The sequence below is a fragment of the Lactuca virosa genome, chromosome 6, assembly GCF_052849685.1.
Source record: "Lactuca virosa cultivar CGN04683 chromosome 6, Lactuca_virosa_CGN04683_v6, whole genome shotgun sequence".
NCBI classification, from domain to species: domain Eukaryota; kingdom Viridiplantae; phylum Streptophyta; class Magnoliopsida; order Asterales; family Asteraceae; genus Lactuca; species Lactuca virosa.
In genome coordinates, this window is record NC_136431.1 from 196,962,049 (window position 1) to 196,983,427 (window position 21,379).

The 21,379-nt window shown below is 32.7% G+C and overlaps 2 protein-coding genes across 2 annotated transcripts; one reads left to right on the forward strand and one right to left on the reverse strand.

Moving 5' to 3' along the window:
* Nucleotides 1–560: 560 nt before the first annotated feature.
* LOC145120363 (uncharacterized) lies at nt 561–3,910 on the reverse strand. The gene is made up of 4 exons (XM_079056190.1): nt 3,716–3,910; nt 3,569–3,631; nt 2,443–2,626; nt 561–2,366 (listed from the first exon to the last, which is right to left on the reverse strand). Exons 3-4 carry the CDS (start codon nt 2,534–2,536, stop codon nt 964–966), a joined length of 1,497 nt encoding a protein of 498 aa, XP_078912316.1. The 5' UTR covers nt 2,537–2,626; nt 3,569–3,631; nt 3,716–3,910; the 3' UTR covers nt 561–963.
* Nucleotides 3,911–15,127: 11,217 nt separating this feature from the next.
* On the forward strand, nt 15,128–19,812 carry LOC145119904 (protein SPA1-RELATED 2-like). Its single transcript, XM_079055670.1, has 8 exons — nt 15,128–15,318; nt 16,252–17,308; nt 17,382–17,539; nt 17,619–18,300; nt 18,399–18,545; nt 18,613–18,930; nt 19,062–19,121; nt 19,326–19,812. Exons 2-8 carry the CDS (start codon nt 16,301–16,303, stop codon nt 19,515–19,517), a joined length of 2,565 nt encoding a protein of 854 aa, XP_078911796.1. The 5' UTR covers nt 15,128–15,318; nt 16,252–16,300; the 3' UTR covers nt 19,518–19,812.
* Nucleotides 19,813–21,379: the final 1,567 nt, after the last annotated feature.

The window sequence follows — 21,379 nt, forward strand, 5'->3', positions numbered from 1 at the left end:
TCTTGGAATGCAAATACTCATGAATAAATGGTTTATAAGAGTATTATCTTTAATAAGATGATTCAATGTCTCAAAAATGATCTTAAAGTTTGGCATGTTAATAGGAATCATTTTCAGTTTTGTAAGAAAGTTTATTTAAAGAAGGTTATTGATAAGATTGATACTAGAACCGAAGGTGGTGTTACTTCAGTTTCGAGATGATATCACTTTGGAGGCTACATATTTAGCTCAAAAAGTCAAGATCATTTGAAGGTGGAGGGTGTTGAAAACTCAACGTTTTTTCATGGGATGTTGATTGTTGAAGCGCACATAAAAACAAGATATGCAAGTGGTGTAATTTTTTTTTTTTTTTTTTTTTTTGGGTGATCCTTTAATTGTTAACGAAATTATTATTGAGTGATATAAGGCGAAAAATAAAAAGTTAATGTTGTTCAACGTTGATTTTAAGAAGGCTCATGGTTTCGTAAGTTGAGAATGTAATTATAACTATTTGATGGTTTAATTAGAAACTATAAAAAAATACTTAATTTGCAATTACACATTTACTTATAACTAGATAATTATCTACTTAATCATTTTACTACAACAAGTCAAGTTATCTGATGAACGTCGCAATAATCACAAAATGCACACCCAAAAGATCCCCCACCCAACCCCCAACCCCAATTTTGCTTCTTATTCAAACCATACCCAAAAGTAGCACTACTGAACAAGCACGAACCAAAAATCAAACAAAAACAAAGACCAAAATGACTTGTGAAACTCCTATACACACTATCTCCTCCAATTTGGTGTAATACCAAAACAAATAACTTCGACTCCAAACACTCCAGAACCCTCAACATGCACAAAATGCAAATGCTGACTACTTCAAAATCAAAACAGTTACTTTCTGACATGCGTTTAAGAGCTTTAGCAGTTCCTAAACGCATGTCAGACAGTAAACATTGCAATACACTTACCTCACCGTCTGCTGTTAATGTTATCCAGTACCGGTTTCAAAACTTCTAGAAGACTGTCACACCGGTCACGTTGATAATCACCCCAAACACACAACTGCCTTATCGCCTCTCTTTTATCCTCACAAACACACAACATCTCTTCATCTTTCACACAAATCACATCTTCAAGTTCTTTAATCTTCTCATCTTTTTCCAAAATCCTACCCTTAACATCCTCCAAGGAACCACTCAATTCCATCACCCTTTCCTCAACTTTCCCTTTCAAATACTCGTTATTTGACCGATTTACCCTCGCTTGAATCTCAACAGCTTTCACTTCGTTTCTAATCTCACAAACCCGCGTCATCACATGCCCGAAATCCTCCTCAAATTTTACGGTTAACAAGTCAAACCCTTTCAATGTCTCGCTGACTTTCTCTTGAACTTCCTTTTTCATGAAACTGATTGTTTCGGATAATGTTGAGATTTTTTCGATTAGGGTTTTGTTTTGTTGATGGAGCTTTTGTTCTTTTGTTGCGTGATCGTGTTCTGTTTCGTGTAACAGCTGTTCTGTTATACGAAGCTTTTGATTTGATAACCGGATTTTGACTTCGAGGTTTCTGACTGTTTCGGTCAATGTGTTGACTTCGTCTCCTTTGATTTCAAGATCATTTTTCAGGTCTTCAATGGCTTCTTCAAGTTCATCGACTATCTGTTTTTTTGACCTCACACCATTTTCGATTTCCTCTGTTGTTTCTTCAATTTTCATCTCTAGTCGTTTAATTTCTACTGATAATTCTGAAACTTTTTGGGATAGAGATTTGTTTTCTGCTTCAGTGGCTTCTAGTTTTTGAATCGCGTTTGATTTCTCCTCTTTAATGGCTCTTAATTCTTCTATAGCTTCCATTTTTTCTATGTTGATAGCTTCGATTTTGGAATTGAGGTGTGTTTTTTCAGCTAAAAGTTTAGAATTTTCTTCATGGAATCTATGAGATTGGAGTTTCGAGTCATTAAACATGTACTCTGTTTCTTGTACCTTGTTTAAAGCAGACTGATATTGTAAATTTAATGCTTCCTTTTCTTCTGTTTCAGCTTTCAACTTTCGATTCAGTTCTTCAATCTCTCTATTTGCTGCTTCAACTTCTACTTTCAGGCTATCTGCAACCATGTCCAAATTCCCATTTTTACTTTCTTTTTTATTTGAATCTGAATCTGAATCTGAACTTGATGATAAAGAAGAAGAGTCTTCCTTTTCTTTCTTTGAACGAACTTTCTCCTTCAGTTTTCCAGTGATGTTATCATAACGTTGATAGATCGATTGATAACGTGTGTGGAATTCCTCAATTAATCCAGCGAGTTTGTTCTTATCATCTGGATTTTCATCTTTTAGAAGCTCTAGAATCTTCTCGTAGTTGTCTTCCGTTTCTACAGATTAAAAAATAAGACAATTTAAAGTAAAACAAAAGGAAAGAGATGTAGAGTAAAGTATACTAGTATATACCTATATTAGTGTTTTTAAGCTCTTCATCTTTGTCAGGATCAATGAGACTTCCAACAATTGACTTAACTCTATTTCTGAAACGATGCTTCCTCATTTTTCTCTTGAAATCTTGAAGAAGAAAATGGAGGTGGGGTTTGTCAACAAGAGAAAATGGTCTTCATCTTCAACACAATTGAGTTTGATCCTGAAAAAGGTATGTATCCATGAGAAAAGTAAGCTCAAATGAAAGGTGAATCCCACCCAAAAAGATGAAAGATGTTATGTATAAAGTAATGAATATCCTTGAGGGAAATAAAAGTATAGAATAACAAATATAGGTTAACAAACTTCAACATACTCTTACAATAAAACTAAAAGTATGACATTTGACCAGAAAAAGTGTTGTTGGTATTTATCTAATGTATGAAAAGTGGCTATAGGAAAAGCAAAAGGAGGATTTTGTTTTTTTAAATAGTAACATATTTAAGAGTTTGACAAATGGCCGAAATTTTAGAATTTAAAAAAGGACAGCTAAGAATTTTAATAGTATGATGAAGCTAGAGAGAGAGAAATGACGTTATTTTGTGTGGTTAATAACGGAAAAATATAAGGAAACTAAAATTTCAAATTACAGGCATGATCCTTGTTGATCAATGATCTGATCGGATTATTTTTTTTTGGAAACTATCTGAAAAGGATCATCAGAAGAACGATCGCAGCAAATTGGGGATTCAAGCCTTTTAACTTCAGAAATGTAAGAAAATCAGATTCAATAGAGAATCGAATTCCAAACTCTGAAGTCTGAAAAGAAATCAACATACAAATAAATTTACGAAGTTAGAATTTGCTTACAACTGATGATTCAAGCTCATTAACTTCAAAATACGAAAGCAAATACAACAAAATTGAATAAGAAACGATAGGGCTCCAACCGAACTGAAATCGAACAATCAGCAAAATCGATTGACACAGAGTTACAAATCCAGTCACACTCCACTAAAAGTCTAAAACCATATAAGGCGAAGCCAAAAGGTCGAAGATCAAATGTTTCCAGTTTTGAGAAACGATTTTCAGATATTAATCGGAGTAAAACACAGAATTTGCTAGATTAACGATGACGAGGTTTATGAACATTCGACTGAATTACCTGTGAACTGAATCCGAGCTTGAAACCTCGAAAATCTCAGATCCTACACGGAGCTTGCAGAAACTGAAATTGTGATACAAACTAGGTGATGAAATCAGGTAACAAGTTCTAACTAATGATGAAGAAATAGATGAGAAATCAACCGACCTACTGTTGAATCGAACAGTGCTTGAAAAACTTCCTGAATCTCTGACTCTACATGGAATCAAAGATTCCAATGGATTGAATTGAAATGCTCCGTCAAGATATTTGCCTATTTGGTGTATGATTGAGAGAGAGAGAGAGAGAGAGAGAGAGAGTGTGTGAAACTTGAAGCCTTGAGTCTTGACCCGTCAAAAAATCGATAAGATTTCGTTTTTCTATGTCCAACCATTTTAAATGAATTTAATAAGACCCCTTGGATATTCAAAATGGTCAATTTACACCCCTATGGTTTGTCATATAAAAGCACCAAACATATAGAATGCCAAGTTAGAACTAAATCTAATATATATCATATCAATTCAAATAACAAAATGGTGTTGATTTTTTTTATAATTATCTAGCATATTAAACATGATTTCAAGAAATATATAATCATAATAATATTTTTTAGGATAAAACCAATTATGAGGTTATATGCATCAAATTATATTGTCGGTTTTTGACTCATTTTATTTGGTTATTTTTTCATCTTTATCAATTTTCACTTATTAAGTTAAAAGATAATCAAAATGAATCATCAATAAGTAAATTGGTCAAAATTACCGACTCTAACAATTGATAATTGATATAATATGTACAATAAAATTAGGCATACAGGGAAAACATGGCACAACTTGAGAATTAGGGTATCTCGGCAAAAGTAACTAATAGTTGATAACTAGAAGTTGAAGTTTGTAGTTGTTTTGTTGTAGAAATATTTGTTAAAAATAATATTAAACTTTTGAAATATATAAAATTACATAAAAATACATTCAAAAAAAAGTACATGGTTTTTCATGGCTACTATTAGAAGGTGTTTGAGATGACTTTTAAAACAACTTCTAAAATTTATAACTTTTTAAACTCTTTATGACTTTTTGAATCGTAAAAAACAATATTACCTTAAAATACCATTAAGTTAAGATAAACACTTTTAAAAAAAACAATTTATTAACTTATTTTTTTTCATCACAAAAACTAATCCAAACGTGTTTCTAAAAAACTTTTTTTTTCAACCACCATAAATCAATAAATCATTTTCTCTAAAAGTCATTTTAAGGATCAAAATGAAATCTCAAACACCCTTTAAAGATAATTTGGTAAGGTAAACAAAAATGGATATATTGGATTGTTGGTTGGTTATATACTTATTTATTAAACGTCCATTTATGGTAAATAAGATCATTTATTTATAACTGTCAACATGTTTTTTCAGGTAATTAAATAAAATAGTGTTTCACATTGTGAAGTTTTTGTTATCAATAGTGTAAATAAGATTTGATACAATTTCCGGGGAGCTGGATGAAAAATTGCGAACTTGGGTGTGAAGACAAAAATGGTTTTGTCTCGTTTGCAAAAACAAATTTAGACTTCGTACTTCGGAGACTCCAAAGACAGTACTGAGGTGATACAGCGACATATTTTAAGGACACGAAATTTCTCCTTCAACTTTAAGCTAGTGTTTGTTTTTTGTCTCTACATCTGCGTGGCCTCTTCTGTCTGCGCCGCGCAGACCACGCGCAGACATTAGCATTCGCGGACTGTTTGTTTTTTTGAAGACTGCAGACCTAAAAATGTCTGCGCACCCTCTTCTTGGTGCAGATGTGGACCAGAGTCTTCTAACATCTTCAGATATCTTCTAGCCTAAAAAAACATATATATCTTTATTTTTTTAAAGTTTTTTTTTAATTTATATTTTTTCCAACTTTATTAATGATAAACAATTTGAAAAAAAAATTACAAAACTTAAAAAAAAAACGTTCGACGATTCAAACATGATATTTTTGACAAATTTATAAATAAATATTTATTATAATAATAGTACATAAATATGAAAAAAAAATCATAATATATTCTTATATTTTTTTGCCAAATTTTGTAAAACATTATTTAATACAGTATCGTCAATTTCTCGAGAAAATATTTATGGTACGATTTTAATGGATTTAATTGAAAAAATTGAAGTTTATTTCCATCCATTTATGTATCAAATTCTTTGATCACTAATTATAATGTTTAGTTATAACTTTGCAACCAAAGTTGTTGGTTTTTATCAAATATATACGTTAATTCATACCATTTTTATTTTTATTTTTTATACAATAATACATAAAAGTTGATCTAGATTCGTTAATTATTTATAACAAAGCCATAAAAATATTAAAAAATCACTTTGAAGTTTAAAAAAAATCAGTTTATTTAGATTTCAGTTTATTTTAGTAGCCCGCAGATGTTAAAAAACAAACAGTCTTCTTTTTTCAGACTGCAGACGTTTGGTCCACCTCTTCTACTGCAGAGGTCTACAGATGTGGTCCGCAGACTGCAAACATTTTGCCTCAAAAAAAACAAACAGCACCTAAGATTATTACAATTTTGCCACAGTTTATTGGGCATCTTGTGAGAATATCTTTATTTTTGAGAGCGAGATTAATTTTGTATCCATGTCATCCAAACATTTAGGGTGCGTTTGGTTGTGAAAAAAATTCTAGTTTTTTAGGAAAATTTTCCAAAAAACAAAAATTTTGAAAAATGCGTTTGCTTCGTTCAGTTTTCCAAAGTTTTCTAAGAAAATGAAAATTTTCAGTTTTCTAAATTATATGTAAATTAGAAATGAATATATACACTAAAGTCCCAATATTTTCATCGATTTGACAAAAAAGCCCTAAACTTTATTTTTTTACAGTAAAGTCCAAATTACCGGCAGTTTTTGACATTTTTATCCTTTTTTTCCGGTTAGCCGGTAATTAGGATTTTTTTGTCAAAAAAATAAAGTTTAGGACTTTTTTTGTCAAATTGTCAATTAGGACTTTACTGTCAAAAAAATAAAGTTTAGGACTTTCTTGAAAAATTGTTGAAAACATTGGGACTTTAGTGTATATATCCATATTTTTTTGTTAGAAATTTAATGGTATGATACTCTTTAAGCATAAGAGTTATTGAAACCTTCTCTAATCAGCTAGATCCTATTGAAATCCTTAATGTTTGCTTCTCGTTAAATCGTTTTTTTAATTTCAACAAACCGACATTGAAAAAAATGGAGATAATCAAGAAAGAAAGAAAGAAAGAACCAGGGTTGTGTTGGCTTTTTGCAGTCCCAAAATGGAGAAATAAGAAACCGAAAAAAAAAAACGAAATTCCCTTCTTTCCATTCTCCACATTCACACATTTTTGACTAGGCATGTGTTGTTTGTGTTTGTATAATCTGTCCCCACTTTTTAGTTCAAGATTTGGTGGCGAAGCAAGAAGAAAGTTTTACAAGTCTTTTCACCCTTTCTCGCTCTCACTTTTGCATATGTTTCTCCTGATCGTGATTGTGTCAGGGTAGAAATGATGATGGTAAGAAAAACAGTGGTGCTGCAACAAAAGTCACAATTAAAAGTTTTTGGGTTACGAAAATACACTAAAGTCTCAATATTTTCAACGATTTGACAAAAATTTCCTAAACTTTATTTTTTTGACAGTAAAGTCCTAATTGACGATTTGACAAGAAAGTCCTAAACTTTATTTTTTTGACAAAAAAGTCCTAATTACCGGCTAACCGCAAAAAAAAGGGTAAAAGTGTCAAAAACTGCAGGTAATTTGGACTTTACTGTAAAAAAAATAAAGTTTAAGACTATCTTGTCAAATTGATGAAAATATTGGGACTTTAGTCTATATATCCCAATTAGAAAAACAAGTTTTACAGTTTTTCAAAGTTTTCCAAATTTCTAAGTTGGAAAATAAAAACTTCACCGCTTCCAACCAAACGTGTTTTCTAATTTTTCATTTAAAACTGAAAATAAAAACTCAACTCTATTTTCTGAAAACATTTTCTTAGAAAATGAAAACATTTTTTCACAACCAAACGCACCCTTAGGTTTGTATTTGGGCCATTGGAAAAAAATTTAGTTTTCTAGGAAAATAAAAAAAAACATAAGTTTTGAAAACGCGTTTGTTTCGTTTAGTTTTTTCAAAGTTTTCTAAGAAAATGAAAATTTTTCAGTTTTCTAAGAAAATGAAAATTTTGAGTTTTCTAAATTGTATTTAATTAGAAAAACGATTTTTTATAGTTTTTCAAAATTTCCAAATTTCTAAGATGAAAAATGAAAACTCTACCGGTTCTAACCAATCACGTTTTCTAAAATTTTCATTGAAAACTGAAAACTCAACTCAACTCTATTTTCTGAAAACATTTTCTTAGAAAATGAAAACAGTTTTCCAAAACCAAACAGTTTTTCAAAAGACAAATTATTGAAATCGACTCTGTAGTTTGCTAAAATTTTCGTGTTCGATCACTAATTTTTTTTTTTTTTTTTTTTTTTGCATTCGGACCATCCTAGGTTTTTTTGTTATAATTTTCGTCCTTTACCGACATAATTAGATTGTTATACCCTTACTATATTTTTTTATATTTAAAATTATATTGAAATTTTATTTTAGGCTTGGGTACCACATACCCCCATTCCCCCCCCCCCCCCCACACACACACACACACTCTCTCACTTATTCCCTTTTATATCCACGATCGACTTGCTCAAAGCATATCTTCATCTTCTCTAAACTCAAACCTGAAGCCACATCTCCACCTCAACTCTTCTGTTGGAGTCATCGTCGTCGCTAGAAAACTACAAGTCTAAACTCGTTGTTGCCCTAGGGTTTCCATTTTTTCAATATTTGTTTATTTGCCGACAGATGCGAGGTTAAGACTTCTTTGATCTCTGTTGTTATCCCTTGCCTTCTCACTCTGCCTATTGAAAGCTCCGCCCAAGTGCACGTTGATTTGGACAATGATTTTCTATATGGGGTTCGATTTGGTTAACACCATCGTGGCCATCAACCTTCTTCTCTTTTCTCCATTCAAAATAAACCTACCACGGTACACCTAGATGTAGACTCCAATTTATGGTTTGTGTTTTTCTAATTAGATTTAGGCAACGATAAACGATAAACACTGATGCATTTTTCTCTTCTTTTTCCATCGATTTGCCCAAATTATGAGTAGATTTAGGGTGTTAGTTAATGAGAGTAGTCGTGGAGGGTTTAATTTTTATTTTTTATTTTGGTTTATTTCTTTTGATTTGGTTGGGTGACCGGGTGAAATAGGAGGGTTAGCCTAAGGTGCTGTCAGAACGAGGTTAACTATTGTTGTTAAATGGAGGTTGCCAGATGTGGAGGTGCCGTCGGAGAACCTTTCTCTTTCGCTCTACTCAACATCTCTCTTAAAAGATCACCGACACCATCAAACAAGCAAGTTTCAAGTTTTTGGAAAAAAAAAAACGCAAATTTCACTTTGTTGGAACCCAAATTAAGGTTTGAATTCTAGTTCGATTTTCAGGTTTTTGGGTATATTATAGTTTGATAATTGTTTGAGGTTCGACTATGGTGGTGGTTGGATGTAAGGCCCGGGTTTCGGGGCTAAACATTAATAGATGATGTAATAGTCTAGGTCAACTATTGTAACTCTTTTTGAAGTAATAAAAATGAATTATTTGAGTATTATGTGAATTATGTGAATTTATGTGCTTTATACTTAATTAAAAAGGTATAATTAATAAAGAATAAAAATAAGCGTCAAAATTAAAGTGTGAGATAAACCCAATATCTTTACATAAAGTGGTGGTGGTCGAAACAAGGATTCCGGGGATATAAAGAACGCCCAAATCTGACTTCGTATGAGGAAGTTATGATTTTTCTAAGATTTGACATAGCATTGCACGACCCGAAACTCGAATTTTAGTTCGAGCGGTTTTTGGCTTACGCGACCTAAATGAGAGTTTAAGATCTCATTAATAGGAACTCAACGACAAAAAGACAAACGAAAACGGAGTTTGTATGTAAAAGTTATGAATTTTACGCGGACATTTAAAGTGTAATCACCTCATACTGTTAAATTTAAGATCGGTCGAGAATTAGCCGACGGAGTAAAAAGGAAAGTTGTAGATTTTATTTTTATCAACGCGTGGATATAAATAATGTCCGAACAGAGCTCGTATGCGAAAGATATGGACGAAGCTTAGTCGCTACTCTTCGTGCGCGATAAATACGATACAATTTTTGTAAATCTGAGATAGAAGGAGAATTAGCCGACGGGGTCTAAATGAAAGTTGTAGTACTCGTAAATACCAACACGTGGATATAAAGAACATAGAAAACGGAGCTCGTACGCGGAAGATACGGACGAAACTTAGGGGCTACTTTACTATAAAATCCCTATAAATAAATGGTGAACTCTTCATATTTTCTTCACACCATAAGCCTTTCTTTCTCTCTCTAACTTCTCTCTAGCCTCCCTAAACCCCTCCCAAGTCTAGGGAACCTCCCTAGCACGAGAAGGAAGCCCCGGAGCGCCCGACGGCTCCGAGAAGAAAAGCTTTCGGCTCGGAAACGCTGCTCCAGCGAAGCCCGGTTTTTAATAAAAACCCGCTGTTTTGTCGAGGAAAATTGTTTTAAGAGTAAAGAAGCGTTGTTAGAGTGCAGAGTCACCATCTTTTCAGGTGAGTGCATAGTCACTTTCATCTTACACATAGATATGAAGTATTTAATATAAATTACGTGCTATGTGTGCATATTGACTGAATACTTGATGTCTATGCCGATGAAAGATTTTTATACATGTTTTGAATGATTTAAACTGTATATGTATTTTATATCTACAAAATGTTAGGGTAAAACATGGGTAGATGTAATAAACGATGTGTGATAAAATGATGAGAGGCCTCGATGTTGTTGTTGTTGATTCTGTCATCTAGCAGAGTATGGATGACAACCACAGACTCCTCTAGACAGTCCAGTGGAACGCTAGCAGGCTCGCAACCTGTAGGTGTTTGTGAACGATGTGTTCACCGGTGTACGCCATCCCCCTTATGGTTGCCTTTAGGACATTTATTGCTGAGGAACCCCCTTAGCAGTAGTGTCCATCCCGGTGATGATCCTTAGGCTAGGTCCCTTATGATAGGTGTTTAGGGACGTAAAGTGAGGATAACGGGAACAGATAATCGGGTTATTGTTGGTTGATGAAATTAATAAACTTATTTATTATGGGTTGAAAATCCTATGTGCTCACCAGGCTCCCAAGCCTGACCCACTCAGTTTCTTGTATTACAGGTAGTGGTGCACGAGCATATATATGATGTTTGAGATGAGAGATTACAGATATAGGTCTGTAGATATGAATAAATGTAGTAAGGCTTATATTGTACTGTTTATGCTTTTGATTTGTATCGAACATGACATCCCGAGGTTTTTAATGAAATACATTTCTACGGAAATGCTTTGATAAATCTTTATCATATTTTATTTTGGGAACAAATTCCGCAACACTTTTATTTAAAATGTTACTCTGATTTTTAAACAAAACATAAACAAAATCGGTCTTTTATGGCCGTGAAAATGGGGATGTCACATTGGAGGTGGCTGATGGTGGCCGATGACGGGTGGTGGTAATGGGAGTGGTAGGATTAGAGCCGGAGTGGGAGTGCAAGTGGGTCCCACTTGCCATTAAATTACTTAAGTCATTTTCTTTAATTAGAAAAATAAAAAAAAACTGAAAAAGAAAATATTAAGGGTATTATATTCATTTCCTATTAGACAGGAACTTACACCATAACAAAATCAAAACCTAAGGACGGTCCAAGTGCCAAAATAAAGTTAGGGACCAAATATGAAATTTTGGCAAACCATAAAGACGATTTTAATTATTTGTTCTTTTAAAAAAGTGTTTTAAGTTAAAATTATTTTATGTGCCTTATAACCATTTTTTTATTTGTTATCATAGGTTTCCAAGTTATGTTGTAATGAATTTCACAAGAAAATTTTTAGAATGATAATTTTTTTATGTTTTCATCTTTAAATTTGGAAGCTAACTAGTCTTACTGGTTGTGTTGTTTGCCACACCATCATAATTTAAAAAACCTCATTTTTTCCTGCCATCATTCCCATCTCTCTGCCACTATCATCTTGTAACCTACCACCATTATCTTTCTCTGGCCACCACTATCTTTCTTCAACATTGTGCTTTGCCATTATCTTTCTCCAGATACTGCCATCTCCGGTGAAAAGCTTTGGCTACCCCACGATCACCCACCGACCACTGTTAACTTTTTCGACGAAAACTACATATGTAGTTCCATATTACACATGAAGTGAATTAGAACAATATGTGGTTCCCACTATGGTTTATCCCACAAAAAACTTTGTTGTCGTCACTACCCAATCTACCATTTGTGGATCTCGAACCCACCTCCTCTCTTATACCATTACTGAACCAAGGATTTATGTGCGATGATAATGAAAGCAAACAACTCCATTAAATCTACCATTGGTGGTGTAAGGTTTTGATTCCCAATGGAAAATGATGAAATCAGACGAACTCACCTTTTCCCTTGTTCCATTATGTTTAAGGTTTTAAATTCAACATTTCATTTGAGCATCATGGGGTGTTTTTTACCATTTACTTTTGATTTGAGGTTAGGATTTAATATGTTTCAAAAAAAAAAAAAATTTATAGGATTGTTTTGATTTGAAGTTGAGATAGCACTGGTGTTGGTTGTGGTTGTAGTGGTGGTGATGAGGAAGGGGTGAGACCCATTTATATTAATATTCTGAGAATGGTTGTTTGACCGTGAAAGGGTGAGAATAGTGGTTTGATTATGAAAGGGTAACAAGCTAGCATGACAATACATGTTAATCATTAAGCCAAGATCGAAAGAAAACCGTATCCTTTATTGCTATATTTATGTTATGTTAGAGAGGTGCGGTGTGGGGGACGAAATTGCACCCGAAGACACTATACCGACACTGCGGTTTACCTGGCGTAGGGAGGCGGTGAGGGGTGGCTGCCCCGCCCTCTCTCTCCTGTTATGATTATTTTTAAATTTTTTTTTTCAGTTTTTTAATATTTATAAAATTATATATATATATATATATATATATATATATTAAAAAATTATAAAAATTATATTAAAGTTCATGATTTTTAATCCTTACAAAATGAGTATAGCATTTGTATAAAATATATTTAAAAAAAATTACTGAAAGATGACAATTTCCTGTCTTTTGGTGAGTGAAAGTTGATGTGATACTCAAAAAATGAGTGGTGAAGGATGAGTACACACTCTGAGTACACCCTCCGATCTTAGTAACACCTATTGTAGTTGTATTGTAATATCTTAGTGGTCCCGAACCTATCTTTGGGTTGTTTATATACACTGATTACATTAAGAATTTGTCTAGTTTATATAAAGGTTTGTTGAATTTTCAGTAGACTATAATCTTTTTTACAAACTATGATCGTTCGCGGCCACAATTGAAACACATATTGAGCTATCTTTTGGAGGACCCAAATTGAGGTCCAACGAGATAGGTGCTACACCTAAACCTACAACCAGTCAACAACAAGCATTATTCACATAACTCCCCACCTCCTCCATTGATACTTCTATTTCTTAACTACTTTGTACAACCACCCCTTAGTAAATTGACGGACCAAATTATATAGTAAAACGGAATTATACTATAAATTTTGTTATTGTTTTCAAACATAAAATAGAATTTGTTGTGTTATTTTACTTGCCCCGTTTGACTTAAGTTCCAACTATAAATCCATGAAAACAACTACTATAATGTTGTCTGCTTCAAATTCTTTTTTAAACATCTTATTATCAAACTTAATTACAAAACCAAAGTCAAGCAAACCACCTAAATTAGAGAAATAAACCTTAGTTATTGTTTTACCTTTATGTTTGATTTTATATATATATATATATATATATATATATATATATATATATATATATATATATATATATATATATATATATAGGGGGGGGGGGGGGTTGGGGGTTGGTTAAATTGAATTATGTAAATGGTTTTGATTCTAAAGTGCTTGAAGAAGACAAGAAGTTGAAGGATAGTACCCTAAAGTTGGTATTTTGTTGATTTAATGTTAAATTGTAAAGTTAGATGGTCCATAAATAACTAATATAACAAAACACTTTATTTTATGAATGGAAACGAAAACAGAAAATGAATATCGAGAATATCCATAAATTATACTATGCCACATGAACGATTTTGTAATTTAGTCGAATTATTATTAATTATTATTAATAAAGCTTTAAAGAAAAGGAAGAAGAATGCAATTCGAGTGACAACGCAAGGACTATTTTTGATAAACGAAAACATTTCCAGAAGTACTATTTTTGATAAAGGAAAACATTTCCAAAATAAAAGACGCGAAAAAATGGCAATGATAAAAGTAGAGTAAATTAGAGAAATAATCCTTATGATTTGTTCAAATTTATATTTTCAATCAAACTTTCAAAAATTTGATAGGTTGGATTTTTATGGTTTTTAAATCTTGCATCACTAGTTCTTTTATTTTTTATTTTTTATTTTTTTTAAGTGCATATAATTTGACCAACATACCCTCAATTTTTTTTTTAATATTTCTTAATTATATTAATTTTTTTTTAAATATCGAAGGGACCAACCAACCATGGTCCGCCGTTATCCTTGCAACTATTGTCTATATCTATTTGAATATAACAATTAACATATTAAATCAACATTAAATCAACCATAAGGATAAATTTGAGGTGATAGTGGTCTTCAATTTAACTTCGGTTTTGGTTGTGGGTAATTGTGAGGATGTGTTTTAACTTTGGTGGAATCAAGCATAAATGGTAGCTTTATGAATAATCGTTACACGATGGTGATCCGGAATTCAACTCCAATTTTGGTCTTAGTATGATGGTGGTATGAAATTCAACTTCGATTTGAATTGGTGTTAGGTTCGTTGGGGTGGGCCTTGGTTATACGCCATGCGTTGGGAGATGGGTAGTGATGAGATAACGATATTAAATGGACAACGATGGTGACATGTTGTTTGAGGGTTAAAAAAGAAAAAAATATATAATGGGTGGGGAAGCGACGATGTGTATGTGTGAGAGAGAGAGATATATATGGTTGTCTTTGATAACAATTGTGGGGGGAAGTAAAAATTAGTTAAACAAGTTGGAGCTAGTTCACTTGACTAACGAGATGTCTAGCAAAATGTTTTTAACAAGGAGGTCATAAGTTCAATCTCATACATATGCTAACTTGCCGTTTTAAAAAATAAAAAAAATAGGAATTAGGTCAGAGGTTTTATTTATTTGGTCCCTATAATTGTTTTAGCTTTATGTTTGATTTTTGGGGGGTTCTGGTCATTGTAAAGTTTTTATTGATTTGGCCGTTCTAGGAATCAACTATTCAAGAAAATATAACCACACAAGAACTGTCCATGTTGTGTTCATAAAATTTGGACTGAAATTGTAAATTTAATCAAAGTTTGAGTATTATTTCTGTAATTTACTCTAAAAAGTTATGTTTGTTCTTCAGAAACTGAAAAAAAGAAAATCTTGGAAGAAGCAATCGAGTGGCAGAGATATATCTTTGCCGCTTCACAGTTGAAAAGTACCGTAAAATTTCACCTTTTCTCTCCAGGGGTTTTGTTTTCTCCATCCTTTAGAAATTCGCTCACTTTTATACTCGTTTCCCCTTTTTAATTCAGCACATTGTTGCTCGATTTCTTCTCTGGGTCAATAAAGGTATCAACTAATCACATCCAGATCAAGTTCGATTGATTTTGAGTTAATTGCATTGGTTATATTTTGATTGTAACTACTATTCCTATACATTTTGTTAGAATTTTAACTTTATGGGTTCTAATTGGATTGGGATTAAGCTCAATTTGAAGTTCACGATAGTAGAACGGTCTCACGAGTTGAATTTTGGGGTAAATGAGTTGAATTGTTTTGACTAAAAATAGGTGTTCAACACAGGAACTTCCAATTAAGTTATTTGTTATTTGAATATATGCTCTGTGAACGGAAGTTGTTTCGAAAGGAGTTGACACAGCGAGTCGGAAGATGACAGTTGATTTTGTTTTATTTCGTCCTGGTTTCTGAAATTATTTTGGGAAATCGTGCCTTATTTGTCTACTCCCAATTGGGTATGCAATTTTGTTCGATTTCATATGTTTTATGATCGAGAATTTAGGTTTTTTATTGGCTTCTGTAATTAGGGCACCGAAATTCATGAAAATGGTCAGATTGCACATGCCCTAGATTTACATTTGGTCCACACACTGCTTCATCAAACAAACACATTCATATGCATCATTTTCCCTGATTTTTGACAATTGAAACCTTAGGTGATATTTCGATCATGTGGGGAAGTGTTTGTGTTGACTGTTGATGCTGACTGTACAAATTGGTACTTCTGTTTTCTTCTTATTACTACATTGTACTTTGAAGAATCTACACAACTACATCATTGTGCTTTAATTTCTTTTCCTGATATTTTTGTGGAAGGGCTAAATACAAGAAATAACAATGTACTTTTATATATTTGTGTATTATAGCATCCTACTTTCATTTCTTTTCTTTAAAATAAGTATTCTATAATTGGTAGATATGAAAGTATAATCCTACAATTAGGCTAATTGTCTTTATGATCTAACTTAATGAAATTCCTTAAAGGGTCTTCATGAAGTGATGATGAAACTTCTTAAAGGATCTTCATGAAGTGATGGATAATGAAGCAAATGCAATTGAAGACATCAATAGAGCAAGATTACAAAGCAAAGAAAGAGAATTCTCTCTAAATCCCACAAGTTCCAATGTAGTGAATCCAATTAAAGATATTAGTTTTCAAGAAAACAATCCCGACACATTTACAAATATCATTGATGGAAAGAACAATGATAATTCCAGGGGTATTGTTGAAGAATTAGTCGTAAGAAATTTCAACCATGGGAATTTAGAAATAGTTGGTGCTTCAAAGCCTGATGTTTGGGAAGATTCAGACTCCATTTTCTTCCCAGGATTTCTTGAAAACAAACAAGAAAATCAAAATCAAAATCAAAAGGAGACAAATGACAATTCACCCCATGATGAAAACCGATCCACTTCAAGTATTCGAACAAAGATTCTTTCTAAATCCGGATTCTCCGAGTATTTCGTGAAAAGTACACTCAAGGGCAAAGGCGTCATTTTCCGAGGTCCACCTCGAGATGGTCAAACCGATGCCCGAGCTGTCATTCCCGAGCCTAACTCTCCCAAAGATGAAAGTGTAAATTTGAGAGAATGGTTGAAAATGGGAAAGAATAAAGTTGATAAATCGAAAAGTCTTTATATATTTAAACAAATATTAGATTTGGTGGATTCATCACACTCTCAAGGAGAAGCTTTACAAGCTTTAAGACCTTCATTCTTCAAATTGCTACCTTCAAATCAAGTTTTATACATGAAGGAATTAACAGAAACCAAAGGAGATGATGTTCTTTTGTCTAATCAGTTCTTGAAAAGAAGAAAACATGGTGAAAATTTGAACTCTTTTGGTATGTGGCAACAGTTCCCAAATCGTTCTGGTTCTAACCATGGTCAAACTCAAACTCAAACTCAAACTCAACCAGGGTTGACTTCTTTTGGTGGTGATTTATTAGAAGAACAATGGTATGTGGGCCCTGAGGATGTTAAAGAGAGGCCTTGCATGATGTCTTCAAATGTATACTCTTTGGGTGTTCTTCTATTTGAGGTGTGAAATATAACAATCTGAGATTATAAAATTTTCTTTTCAAGTGATCTTATAATTTGTTTCCATGTTCCAGATTCTTGGATCTTTTGTTACTTCTAGAGAACATGCAGTTGCAATGATGAATTTAAGACAAAGGATTCTTCCTCCTAGATTCTTGTCTGAAAATCCCAAGGAAGCAGGATTTTGTCTTTGGCTACTTCACCCTGAAGCCTCAGCTCGACCAACCACTAGGTAATTATGAAATTAATTTGGTTGTCAACTTTAAAAAAAAAAAAGATTTCCCTTATATATATTGATTTCAATTCAACAGGGATATTCTAAAATCCAAGCTTATAAGTGAAATAGAAGAAACATCAACAGACGATTTATTATCCTCCATAGCTCAAGAAGACACCGAATCCGAATTATTATTACATTTTCTCACATCTTTAAAAGACCAAAAACAAAAACAAGCCGCAAATTTAATCAAAGACATCAACTACTTAAAATCCGATATCAAAGAGGTCGAGTCAAGACAATCAATTCAAGAAAACAACAAACAACCAATTAATGAATCAAGATTAAAAGCCAATCTAATCCATCTTGAAAGTGCTTACTTTTCTATAAGATCAAGCATCAAGAATGATCCAATGGACACGATTGATCAAGAAAATAATAAACCGTTGGATCGACTTGGAATGTTTTTTAACGGTTTATGCAAGTATGCAAGGTATAGTAGATTTGAAGTTCGTGGTAATTTAAGGGGAGGTGATTTTAGTAATTCTGCAAATGTTATATGCTCTCTTGGATTTGATAGAGATGAAGATTATTTTGCAACTGCGGGTGTTTCTAAAAAGATTAAAGTTTATGATTTTCATTTATTATTGGATGATTCGGTTGATATTCATTATCCTGCGATTGAAATGGTGAATAAATCAAAAGTTAGTTGCATTTCTTGGAATAATTATATCAAGAATTATCTCGCTTCTACAGATTATGATGGCTCAGTGAAGGTTTCTACTTTGTACTTTCTACACTTTCATTTATTTTTATTTTATTATAAATTTATATCATCTTACTTTAATTTGTTTCTAATTTTCTATGATTCCAGATATGGGATGCAGGAACTGGTCAAACAGTTTCTCATCATATTGAGCATGAAAAAAGAGCATGGTCAGTTGACTTTTCTCGGGTGGACCCCACAAAATTAGCTAGTGGGAGTGACGATTGTTATGTCAAACTTTGGAGCATTAATGAGGTAAGCCTCTTCTTTTTCCTTTGTCTTCAAGATTTTAAATGTAAATGACGATTTTACCCTTATACAGAAGAAGAGTTTATCAACAATCCGAAACATTGCAAATGTTTGTTGTGTACAATTCTCTCCGTTTTCATCTCATTTGGTGTGTTTTGGGTCTGCTGATTATCGAACATATTGTTATGATCTTCGGAATATTACAACTCCATTGTGTATATTGGGAGGACATGATCGAGCAGTTAGCTATGTGAAGTTTTTGGATGGCGAAACCGTAATTTCAGCATCCACTGATAACACACTAAAGCTTTGGGATCTCAAGAAAACAAAATTTGGTTGCTTATCGAGTGATGCTTGCATCATGACTTTCAAAGGACATACAAATGAGAAGGTTCGTGTTTTTAACTCAATTGCTTTCATAAATAGTTAATACTTCAAATATTATTGTAAAAGTTATTACTTAAAATTTGGTTGCATATTTTATTTATTGTTTATTCTTTTATGGAAAATCTTTGTCTACAGAATTTTGTCGGTTTATCTGTTGCTGATGGATACATTGCATGTGGTTCAGAAACAAACGAGGTACCCTTTAGTTTATTCTTTATATTTTTCTTATTTTATATAACTATATATTAGTCTATGTTTGACTTTAAAAAGTCAAATAAGGACTGTCAGTGTCTCACATCAGCTAGACACAGTCTCATGTGTTACAGTCTACCTTCTCTCTCCTTAAGGGCTCTTTTACGGGTAAAATCTAGGGCTAAAAAAATTACGTTTTTGCCACAGGTGTTTGCTTATTACCGATCACTTCCGATGCCAATCACCGCCCACAAATTCGGCTCAATCGATCCGGTTTCCGGCAAAGAAACCGACCATGCAAACAACCAGTTTGTTTCAAGTGTTTGCTGGCGGCAGAAGTCGGACATGGTTATTGCCGCCAACTCCAGTGGCTGCTTGAAGTTGTTGCAGATGGTTTAAGCCATTTGTGACATCATCAAGTGTATATAAATATATAAATCTTTGAAAATAAAGAAAACTTCGAGTCCCGAGCCTTTTGGGCTAATTCGATTGCTCGTGTACATTGAGATGAGGTCGAGAATTTTGCAGTTTTTTTTGGGTGTTGAATATGGTTGAAATTGAGATTGATAGGGTGATTATTTGTGCTTTTTTTTTGGATGAAATTTGGAAGTAGAGTTTTATATATATGTAAGTTGTGGTAGATGTTGATATGTATACTATACCAGATAGTTTTCAATTGAGAAAGGTTTATACATTTTAGCATTCGTTTTACGTATCTAAATAGTTGGGTTGAAGTGTTAGTCTAGTGGTATATATACATTTTAATGTCACATCAAAAAAATATTCATTTCATATTTTGCATACAAAAATATTTAAAAAGTAAAGTTTTTATAAAGAAAAGAGAAGACTTTTTTTATGTGAAATATGTTTTTTTGTAATATGATTTTATACGGCAGAAAACAAAAAGATGTAAAAAAACTAAATTTATGATGAATTTGTAACAAAATTTTGAAATATTGGTTAAAAGTGTAAATTTTAGACCAAATTTGTAATTAAATTTAAAATTCGGGCTAAAAGTATAAAATATAAAGGTGAAATGACCTGTTGACCTTGTAAAAATGCAAAATTAATACAATTGTCGGTTTTTCAAACTTAATTGAATAAAATCGAATATAAAACAAAAATATAATGATTTTTATGAAGATATTCCAAAAAATATATCGGAAGTTAAATCTATAACCTTTATAGGTAAATATATGTGCTTTCAAGATGATCTTGGACATTTGCAGTGTCCATTTTGGAACCTAATTTTAAGATACTAAAAAAAATTCTTAAAGTGTACTTTAGATTAGGATGATGTTTCAGTTGATAAACATATAGTTCAATACATATCGATCGACGGCAAACGGGCAACAAGCTGTGATGCTAGCCCTTTCTGGATGGCAAAACCAATTCTTTTGAAAACAACATTTGTGGATCTAGGAGATATGACATTAGAATGCATGACCTGTTGGATTCTATTGAGGAGCTCCACCGCCTCTGGTGCGAGAAAACCAAATGTATTGAATGCAAAAGGTACAAACACATGTTGATTTTCTATACATGCATTCTCGTGCTTTACCACTTTACACGCAGCTAGGGGTGGAAATTATTTGGTCCGGAACCGAAAAACACGAAAACCAAATCGAACCGAAATCGATTTCAGACCGAACCATATTCAAATTCGGTTTTTGGTTTGGTTTGAGACCAAACCGAATTGTAAATTTGGTTTTTGGTTCGAGTTTCGGTCTCATGAAATTTAAATCAAACCGAACCGAAAAACCGAATTTCATAAATCAATTAATTAAAAAATATATTTTATATTTTATATTAAATAAAAGTATTAATTATAAACTAGAAATCATTTTAACCCATCTACTCTCTTGATCATTTCGTATGAAACTTTAGATCTTTCTGTTTGCAACTTTAAATTTCTATATTAAAAATATTTTAATTTATGTTTGAATTTTTTTAAGTTAATATTTGGTTTCCTCGGTTTTCAAACCGAACCAAACCGAATTAGAATTTGGTTTTCGGTTTGGTCTAGAGAATTTGAATTCGATTTGGTTCGGTTTTCGAATTGGACAAAAAAATATTTCAATCCGAAGAAACCGATTCGAGGAAACCGAAAAACCAAAAAACCGAACCGATTCCCACCCCTACACGCAGCGGCTTTCAAAGCGGCATGCCCAGCTGTGAAACCTCCGCTCCCCAAACCAACGAGAGGAGAGACCCCAGTAAGATCCACGCACACATGCTTCCCTCATATCCATCCAAAGACC

Bases quoted from the DNA above. Each gene is read 5' to 3' on its own strand.
- LOC145120363 (XM_079056190.1), bottom strand. From the start codon at position 2,536: ATGAGGAAGCATCGTTTCAGAAATAGAGTTAAGTCAATTGTTGGAAGT. The intron at 2,367-2,442 runs GTATATACTAGT...TTTAATCTGTAG, and splicing joins GCTTAAAAACACTAATATAG to AAACGGAAGACAACTACGAG.
- LOC145119904 (XM_079055670.1), top strand. From the start codon at position 16,301: ATGGATAATGAAGCAAATGCAATTGAAGACATCAATAGAGCAAGATTA. The intron at 17,540-17,618 runs GTAATTATGAAA...TCAATTCAACAG, and splicing joins TCAGCTCGACCAACCACTAG to GGATATTCTAAAATCCAAGC. The intron at 18,931-19,061 runs GTTCGTGTTTTT...CTTTGTCTACAG, and splicing joins AAGGACATACAAATGAGAAG to AATTTTGTCGGTTTATCTGT.